Source organism: Polyodon spathula, chromosome 5 (genome assembly GCF_017654505.1).
Source record: "Polyodon spathula isolate WHYD16114869_AA chromosome 5, ASM1765450v1, whole genome shotgun sequence".
Taxonomy (NCBI): domain Eukaryota; kingdom Metazoa; phylum Chordata; class Actinopteri; order Acipenseriformes; family Polyodontidae; genus Polyodon; species Polyodon spathula.
Window position 1 is genome coordinate 6,527,885 of NC_054538.1, and position 10,603 is coordinate 6,538,487.

A 10,603-nucleotide genomic window follows, 5' to 3' on the forward strand; every position below is an offset into this window, starting at 1 on the left:
TTCAGTCCCCAGGGTGAAGAATATTATTATAATATTCTCTACACAAGAGAAGCTATGAGAAGTGTAGATCATCAACCAGTGCTGTAACCGCTGCATAAAAGAGCCAGGCTCCCTTGTGGACACATTAGAAAGTCTCTTATATTGCAACATCACAGCAGTAGAAGTCAGTCACATACCGACACTCAGACTACACTTTTACATGCACAACCTGACCTCTGACGTGCTACTGTACTTTTCAACAGATTAAGTTCAAAAGATTCCATTTCCAGAACATCAGAATGACTCCACTTGTAATACCCAGGCAAATATCACAGTCCTTCCGAACTGTGAATGCAGCACTGCCACAGAGACTGGCACCGGAGCAGAGAGGGGCAGATCCGGAGAGATTAGAATATCACATAGCTTTCCATCTGGCCAGTTCCACCATGTTGTTCTCTTGCGCTTAAAATTGTGATCTATAGAATAGATTATATTTACAAAATGTAATGTGCATGGTATAATATATAGTATGCCATCATTTAATACCCCATCCAATTTCATTTACACACAACAACCAATCCTCGTATTTTGTTCTATTAACAATAGTTCATAATTGTACATATAAAGGGGCTATAGTTAATCAAATAATTCCTTCAGTTTGACTTGTTGTGTACTTCCATTCGTCATGCAGGTCTCACATGTATAGTTGGCAGAGAAGCCCAAGTAAGAGCTAACATGTACAACTGATTATATAGAAGGTTTTTTGTGAAGTTGTTTTTAGTATTACTATAGTACATACTGCATTGGCTTAAGGAAACCTCTCTGTTACTTTCAGATATGTTATATTGAACATAAAGGTTTGCTATAACATGTGGTTCCTGCCAAACCAATGTTTGAAATATCCACTGTAAGAATGATTAACCTCCCACAAAAAAAATGCACTTCAAACAAGAAGCATTCTCTTCTCAGACTGGTGTAAATCTTTCCAGCCTTTATCAGAGGACGGTTCTGTTCTTGCAGTGGCTTTTTTCTCTCTAAATGGTTTTCTTGTTTGTGGTGCATGGGAACAGAAGCTGCTTTCACCCCGCACTGTGCCCTGACAACAGGAACATTCAACAGATATGTGCCATCTGGATCCAAGGAGGGTCCAATCAGTCGTCAGAACAATGGCGTGCTTAATTTCCTCATTGCATTTGATTGTACAAACAACTGTCCTGCATCACTTCTGTGGCATGTCACAATCCCAAATAATACATGTCGCATAATATTCAAATAATTAAAAACTGTCACTTATTGTCACTTATTTGTTGTGGTTTGAGCATATAAACATACCGACCTTAACAATAGTATAATATATATATATATATATATATATATATATATATATATATATATATATATATATATATATATATATATATATATATATAGGGGTAGCGGGAATTAAAATATAAAACACTCATTTACAGTCCTACTGTACATGCAGTGAAAAATATAGTTAATATCTATTTCAATTGTAAGTATTCTGTACAGTTTTTTGTCCATTTTATATGTACAGTAAAGACTTTTTCATTATAATGCAATCACCAAACCATAAGCCTTATATTTTTGCAGTGTCTGGTACGATAACAGCCTAGCAATGGCTCTTTCTGAGACCCATGGTACTGGTTGATGGAAATGGCTGCAGCTTCAAACTATGTTATCCCCCACTGTGTGTATTTTGACACCTCATGAGATATGGCTTCCTCATCTTCAGAGGAGCAGGGGAGCTTGCTGAGCGATTGCTGGAACTGGAGCAGCAGGCTGAGGTTACTACATGCTGCACACAGACTTGATGATGTTTACAGAACATCTACAGCAGCAGCATAGAGCTATCACACAGTGTGTTGGAGATATCAGCTACAATAACAATAATAATAAAAACTGTTTCAACTGTGATATGAAAGGGTTAATCTTTGTGTTGTGCTAATTGATCTGCTAAATAAGGGACAAAGGGTGCAAAATGTACCTGACTGCTGATTGAGTAGGGTAACTGGAATAACTGAACTGAATGTATTTATAAAAAAGCAGCTTATAGATAAGTTCTTCCCCGATCTATTTACCTGTTGAGCCCTCTCAACACAGTGCAGCTAAAATTCACAGTGAATGTTCACGGCACATTAGAATCAATACCTTGAGGCTCCAGCAGGCTGCAGTATAATCCTTTTTAAGAACTTAAGAACATCAGAAAGCTTACAAACGAGAGGAGGCCATTCGGCCCATCTTGCTTATTTGGTTGTTAGTAGCTTATTGATCTCAGAATCTGATCAAGCAGTTTCTTGAAAGATCCCAGGGTGTCAGCTTCAATAACATTTATGGGGAGTTGGATCCAGACTCCCACAATTCTCTGTGTAGAAAAGTGCCTAATATTTTCTGTTCTGAATGGCCCTTTATCTGATCTCCATTTGTGACCCCTGGTCCTTGTTTCTTTTTTCAGGTTGAAAAAGTCCCCTGGGTTGACATTGTCAATACTAGTAGAATTTTGAATGCTTGAAACAGATCGCTGCATAGTCTTCTTTGTTCAAGACTGAATAGATTCATTTCTTTTAGCCTGTCTGCATGTGACATGCTTTTTAAACCTGGAATAATTCTGGCCACTCTTCTTTGCACTCTTTCTAGAGCAGCAATATCCTTTTTGTAGCGAGGTGACCAGAACTGAACATTATGGTGTTTATAATGCAATATTTGTTATTGCCTGTGTGCAGTACCTTACACTTTTCACTATTAAATGTCATTTGCCATGTGTCTGCCCAGTTCTGAATGCTATCTAGATCATTTTGAATGACCTTTGCTGATGCAACGGTGTTTGCCACTCCTCCTATTTTTGTGTCATCTACAATGTTTTTGATTAAAGATCCAATCTTCATCTCGTGTTGTTCAAACAGCTTTGTGTTACCTGTAGGTCAAATATACCCCAAGTACAGGGCTGTAGTCTGTTTGTTTTCTAACAAGTCACTTGTAGAATGGACTGTACTTGATTTTTAGGTGTTTGGAAAGTGTGTTGTGTTGTTGTGGGTGGTATCTGGTGAGCTACTTGATTTTCAGATAAAAGCATTTTTTATAAGAGGAAGAGGAGACAATCTGAAAACACCCTATGTAGAATACTCAGTGGTGGTATTTGGAGAAATAGCAAATCTTTTTATAAGCTTTTATTATTACGACACATTCTTTCTAACAAGAGTAAAAATGCATTTAGAATCATTTGCATTATTATCTTGGTGTCAAAAATCTTGTCCACTCCAGGAATCCCAGCCTCCCCTCACACACTCACACAGCAGCATTGTTTTTCTGGCTTTGTTCATGAAGAAATGATAAAGACTAAGAACCAGGGCTCCCAGGCAGCCTGCTACTGATCTTCCTCTGATTGCAGGTGTATAATGTTACAGACAAGGCAGAGTTCAGAGAGGGGAAGACCAGCTGAGAGAGGGGCGGAACTCAACTAGTGCTGGGGGGAGGAACAGGGGAGGGAGTTTCTAAACTTCTCAATGAGTAGAACATTTTGTTCCTCTCTCTCTCATTCGGCACTCACTTACTGCGCAGTAATGGTCTGCATGAGAGGGACCAAGACTGTACCAGGAGCTGGAGCAGGGAAGTATTCATGATGGGAGAATAGGAGGGGGGCCTGTGCCACTGGATGCTGATAGCAACTAAAGCATCTTCAATGTGAACCACGATGAGCAAAGACAAATTTAGGAAGGCCTTTGCACTTCGCATCTGCCTCATCTTCACCACGCTCCTCATCGCTGTCCAGATCTACATGGAGTTTAGTAGCCCCCAGTCTTCTTCCTTCCTTGGTAGACAGCCCAATCCTGACAGCCACGATGTCCCTGACCTGAGTGGAGACCAGGGCAGGAGAAGATCTGAAGGAAGAGGTGCAGACCAGACAGACTTGAGCAGAGACATGGTTATTAAAAGGCAGGTGTCATTTGTGAGGAGAATGAAGAGGGACCCGGTAGCCATGGCAGCAGTGGGAGGCACAGAGAGCCCAGGGAAGCTGGCAGACTGTTGTCCTCTCCAGCACCAGTACAGAAAGGTCAGTGACAATGGACAGGGGAGGGGATACAGAAGCCTGAGCTGGAATTCTGCAGGAGATAATCATTCCAGAATTTTTCCATTTAATTGTGAATATGTTTTTTTTTTTAATATAGATTTATGCTGTAACACCATTCAAGAATATTGTTAGGCTTTAATATGAAAAAAGCTTGCATGTTTTCAGAAGATTTTATTATAGCTTATGTACTGACACTTGTAATGTCAATTTACTAATTCTACACTGGATCAAAGAACTTGAAATGTCACGCCTGTTAGCACCATAGAACAACAATCTGCTGTGTTTGCTTTGGATCTACCCAGAACTCGATAAATTCCTATTTGGTGGCATTGTTGTGTAAACACATAGGTCTCAGTACAATATATTATGCTGTTTCGTCCACTGCATACTACATTAGCAACCCCCCAGGTTATTATAATATTGAGTGCCTTCATACTGAGGGTATTCAGTGGGAAAACATAATGTTTATATTGAGGACAACTGATTTCACATGTTCTTTTTCAGAATCAGAGTCAGTTTATTTATTTTCCTTCTGATCAACATTTTTTTGGGGGGATGCTTTTAGGAAGGCTGGTTATTATAGCCTAAGTAACAACATGCTTGTGTACCGTGGGAAATAACAGGCTACAGTAGAAATTATCCATTCTTCTGCTTTAAACATAACACAACAACATAGGACTATTTTCTTTTAATTACAAACAACCTGCCAGTAAGAACTTCAGAAACGCTGATGAAGACTTCCAGGAAGCTTACAATGCTATTGCTTGACCATACTAAGTGCTACTGTTCATAGCTTGCATGGCTTTAAATGTCTGTTACTGAAAACACTGGAGGCATCCAGAGGAGAATAAGCCCCATCGTGACTCAATCAGCAGAGGCTGTTCACTGAACTCAAGGGGAAGTGCATGGGCAAGCTTATTAAATATGAATGGCCCTCCCTAAAGCCATGTGGGCTCAGTACTGAGTCCTCGCTGAGTGATCTTTGATGCAGAGCATATTGCAACAACCTGACATAAGGATAATATCAAGAACATTTTTTTGTTGTTGTTTTCAGTTTAATAAAACATGCCTCTATATCAAAAAAAATTGCTGAGTAAAAGTCAAAATGTCCTGCTATTTTGCCTGCATTTAGTCCAGTATTTTTGCTTATGTGTGCTTATGACAAATCTTATAGTAATTATTACATGCAAATGACATGCTTTTAAAAAAGAAAATCAGTATACCAGTACTTCAAATGTTAACCTTTAGGTGTAATTCGATGGATGCTGTAGAGGGCACTCCCTCTTGGAGTTTCCAAGTTTTATAGATGTATAGCTTCTCTAGCCTCCCTGGCAGAACTCGGCGGGGGCAGGATTAACCACTCAAACTACTTCCGGGCGGGAAGGGGAGGGGGGGCAGTTCACTTGTCAAGCTCCTTCTTTGTTATTTATACACTCAGCACTGCTTCAGCCTTCCATCTGTGTTTGTTTTTGTCCTCCTCCTCCCACCTCCTCCACCTCCTCTTATTTCTAATACTGCTCCCCCCGCACAGGGATCCCTCTGGGGGGGAAGTGAAGCCTCCTGCCCAAGTCACCTGCCGTCCCTGGTGGTTCCTCGCCGGGGCTAGAGGGCATCCCCGGCCACAACTATCCTGTCGCAGCTCATGCGCTAGCCTCACCAAGACCACAACCTTGCTATCCCACCTCCTTAGTTTCTTTTCAGGTCCAAGCACTTTTCTGCCCCTTCTGGCTGTCCGAGTCCCCACCTGCCGAGCTGGGCCCCGCCAAGGGTGGGGTGGGGGGCTTCTCTATTTTTTCATCTCTCCAACATGGACCCAAGGTACTTTATCCTAACTATCCACGCTGCCCAGCTGCCAGCCACGCAGCCTGAGGATGCTGCACTGAGTAGTGACGGATCTATCCCTTTGTCTTTTATGTCTCTCATCGAGAGTGTCTTTTATGTTTGTCTTCTCCTTCTCCTTGCTCAACCAGCAGCTAAGAGGCGCCGCCTGGCTGTTGACCTGGACTGAGAGCTTCATCCTTATTTGTTCTGTCTCTCATTTTCAATAACCGCTCAGCGCCAGCAGATGCGGCCTGACCCGATGAGACGTGAGAGTTCAGAGTGTTTTGTCTAGCATTATGTCTAATTCTTTGTTACACAAGCACCCCTGTTCCTCAAATCAAATCCCTCTTATACTACACTACTCAAGCCCTAGTAATCGACCAGTGAATTATAATTAGAGAATATATCTGGCATTTATGGTTTTTCTTGGTGCCTTAGTTTTATTATTTTGTTCTCTTCTGGGCAGTTTGCAGCAGGTGTAAGAAGAGTAAATGAATTGGTGTGGCGAGTCAAGTAAAGTGAACAAGTGATCTTACTTATTATAAGTAGGGTGTAATATCTATAGCATACTGTTCCTGTATGATTGTCCAACGAGAAAATAAAACTAACGATTCAACTAGGCATTCAAGTTATTGACATTGTTTCTGTTTGTTTTATCAACATTACAGCGCTATAGGTCTGAAGCATTAGGGCTGGTAAATGATTACCACTGTTTTGTATGTTACAGATTTGTGAATACTCAACAAGCAATACAAACATAAGCCAGAAATGGCCAAACTGAGGACTCCCCGCAGCAATGTAACAGTAACCATCTCCTTAATCCTACGGGAGTGGAAAAAGGCAAAGATTGTTTGAACATTTTCGAGGTGGACAATAGGCTTCAGCAAAGCAAATGAAAAAAAAAGTTAAAAAGTTAAAAAGAATATGTGTCATTCCACATCGCTGCCGGGCTTTAGTATGGAGCTCATGCAAGAGAATGCTGGTGCTGAGAAACAGTTAGCAGCCCTTAGTGCTTTTGTTGGCTTTCACTCAGTTATCTTTAATTTGACAGACCATTGAACAGTAATGAAAAATGCTTGCTTTCGAGGTAAACAATACTGTACCGTAACTCATCGTGTTTATGTGAAAAAAATAATTATCAATAAGCGAAAACTGGCATGTGTGTCAATAGAACTTTAATATGAAAACGATTCTCATGAAAGGCAATTGTGTATTTCATCTTCCTCTGCACCTGCTTGTGGTGGTTCTAAACAGGTTTAAGTAGGAAGAACTGCAGACAGCTACTGAGGTCAATAACATGTCTCCCTGTCACACACTGTGACTAGGGTTAGACAACAGAATTAGAGCCAGGGGCCAGCACAAAGAGCTGCGGATTTGAAGCACTTTGAGGTCCTGTGTTGATTAACCTCATATAATAGGGCGAGGAGCCCTGTACAATTATTTTATTATTTATTTTGAGAATGTGGTCTCCCGTGTGTGGCTGTCGGCTAGTGCATGATTAAACTAGACAGCAGTCACACATAATTAATAAATTCATGTAGATTGCGGCCAAGGGGTAATAGAATAATTACCAACTAGTTAAACCCCTCGGCCACGGTATATAAACCTGTGATGCTCTCAGCTCTCAGAGAGGAGAGGAGAGGAGAGGACCTTAGGTCTATTTTGTGTTCGTGTTTTGTTTATCTTTTTCTTTCGTGCTCTGTGAGCAAATGTTTTTTTTTTTTTTTTTTATATTTTATTTATTTTCTGTATTTAAATGAACGACACTGCATGCGTCTTTTGCAACTGTAGTTTGTTTGTTGTTCTTCTGGCATTTGGTGTCACCACTTGCCAGCCAGGCACACTTCATTATATCCGATTCACTCCAGCAGGTATATTTTCTGTGAAACCATGTTTGTGGCCCCAGGTTTTCAAGACCTCTATTTTCAGACTGTGACAAAGTAGATGTGAAGTGCTGTTGGAATAGACCAAGTAGCAGAAATCATGGGCACTATTATTCACAAAGCTTTAACTGAGTCATTTAAGTTTGTATGAATTGGTATCAAGATTCCTAGCTTGTTGAAGAAACAAACGACAGCCCAGTACAGTTTCATGGATATCAAATTGTATAGTAATCGTACATTTTCGTACACTCTCATAAGGACACGTCGGAAAACGGACTTTCCTGGGAACCTGGGGTCCAACTGAACCCAAGCAATAAAACAACATATAACTAACAACTGGAGCAAATGAATGAATGAAAATGTGTGTATGAACACTTCATTTTGCTTTTCTTTTACTTCTAGCCATCGTTTGGTATAATGTGTTTTTTATGCTCTGCAAAATGGATAAAACAAGTATAAGCTGTCTCCTAGAAGGTGAAGGCACCACTGTATTGTGAACGCTGTAGTTTGTTCTAGGAACATCCAGACATGTGAGATATCATTGGGAAGCCCCAAGCCTCCTCTTTCATTTGGTATAATGACTGTGTTCCTAGCTCTTTTTTGAGATACAGGCACTTTAATTTGGGAAATTCAACCAGGGTACCTAAAAGGAAACAGAAATCAAGTTATTATATCCACATAATAACTGAACCTAAATCACTGTGGTGTCCGAATGGACCCCAGGTTACCTTATGAGGGTTAAACTTAGTTAAAGCCTTGTGAATTGTGACCAATGATTCTAATCACTGTATTGAACACTCTTGGCAGTATCCCATTTCCCACAGTTCAGTACACTCTACAGATAAGGAGGCTTTAAATTTAGCTGCAGTAGTTCTAACAACCTACTTCTATCTCTTGCCCTGGTCAGGTCAACTACCTTGTTAACACTGGAGTAATTTAAGCTGTGCTCAAAAACATTCGAAAGGCAATTCCTTAAGTGCAGCCAACACTTCTTATCATGCCTTCCAGTCTGCTAAAACAGAGCTTTATCTAAAATGGATCAGTGATAATCTAGCCTTACCTGATTCCAGGAAAATGTTCTATCAGAGGTATCTATTAATGTGAGAACCCACAAGTCTTTTTTGCTAAACCCCTGCTTTGTTGATAGCTTCATTGGGCAGTGATATTTGTTTGCTCTGTTTGCTGATGTACTGCATATGTAAGTAAATGGAAGGGTTTGAAGCTTGCTTCAAGGATGCTACTGGAACAAAAAACACAATAAAGCATTTCTGTCACATGGTGAAAAATGCCTAATTAAGGCAAACATGTAAAGGTATCATTCTTTTTATCTTCAGAGGAGTGGGAAGCTAAACATTGATGTAAACTTCTTCTCAAATGGAAAAGATCATTTTTCTCACCTGTCACGCTGTTACAATTAATTTCTAATTCATCAAAATGGTTTGCTCTCTCTCTCTCTCTCTCTCTCTCTCTCTCTCTCTCTCTCTCTCTCTCTCTCTCCCTCTCTTGCTGTTCAACAGGAACCATGTTAGCCCTAACCGAGCTCTACAGTAGCTTGCCTCAGACACCTCCCTCCAGTCTACAGCACCTGGAGGAATAGCCTTTAATATCAACACCATAATGAGTTTCACACCTAGTTTTGGAAACTAAGCTTCTGACTGCTTTGTTTCACCATTCACCCCAGCATGGATTCCCAAAGCCATTCAAACTTGTAATTGGAAATAGTATTAATATTCCTGTTCTCTTAATAACATAAGCGCTCCACATAAAAGAAATCCTGGACTTTCCTCAACCATGAAGAAGCTTGTACTGTAATAACATGATTGAAAGTTTCAAATCTCCATTTAGAACAATGTGTGTAAACAAGGATATGGACATTAAACGAGCTGTTACCCAAACAACTTCTCTCTGCACCACCATGGCACCTTCAGCAAAGTTCAAAGTTCACGGTTTCAAAAGGAATGGCAACCCCTTTACATGAACAGCAGCAGCTCTCTGTGACCTTCCTAAACATGCAGCAGGTCCGGAAACGAGGAGCAGACGCCTTGAAAAAGAATTCTTTCATTCAATCCAAGAAAAGGACTGCTCTGTTAGTGTGTTTTCATTGTGGCAGTCCCCAAGTGAAATAAAGATCTGAAGAAATTCTGCGGCATCCTTGCCAAAAGTGTCAATAATCTTGTCATACAGTATTTGGTTGGGATAAGAATTACATTTTATCAAGTGTTTATTTTGGCAAAAGTTATTAAATAAAACAAAATACAATTACAGACAGTGAGGTATCTGTTTTGCTCACCAAATATGGCTTATATATAACTAGCATATACATGAACCAGGCTATCAATGGTGTTCTGTTTGGGGATTGGGAATAGGTTGAATATTTGCAATTGACAGTACTCCCTTGTATTGCTATACAGCAAATGTTTTGCATTACCTAGAATTTTAGGATTGAGACATAATTAAAAATAAATAAATAAATAAATAAATAAAAACTATAGGAACATAATTCGATCTTTCATTTGACAGCATGTAATCAAAGAAACAACAAAAGTCTTCCAGAAGGTATAATAGTAGTACAGTATTTCACGTTAGAATTAAGTATTCCAGCAGGCCTGGGGTGTATTACATGTAGTTTTATAAAGTCAGTGTGGATGTTTTGAAGATGTTGTTTACAATATTAGAGCTGGAGTCAGAGGAGGGTGTTTTACGAAGTTTTAAACCTTTTTTCATACGTTGTGTTTGACTTTTCTTCTTTTCAATAATTTGATGAACAAGAAGAAAATGTGTCTGGGTTTTACATTTTATTTTTTGTAAAGAGCACATTGGAAGGGTGAGG

General features: G+C 39.8%; 1 protein-coding gene across 1 annotated transcript in view; it reads left to right on the plus strand.

The window, feature by feature from the left end:
• Positions 1-3,522: 3,522 nt before the first annotated feature.
• The window catches only part of LOC121315488 (methyltransferase-like protein 24), a 36,857-nt gene continuing 29,776 nt past the window's right edge, over positions 3,523-10,603 (plus strand). Inside the window, exon 1 of the mRNA XM_041249616.1 lies at positions 3,523-4,051. Within this exon, the coding sequence (XP_041105550.1) occupies positions 3,692-4,051 (360 nt within the window). The 5' untranslated portion in view covers positions 3,523-3,691. The remainder of the gene's footprint in view (positions 4,052-10,603) is intronic.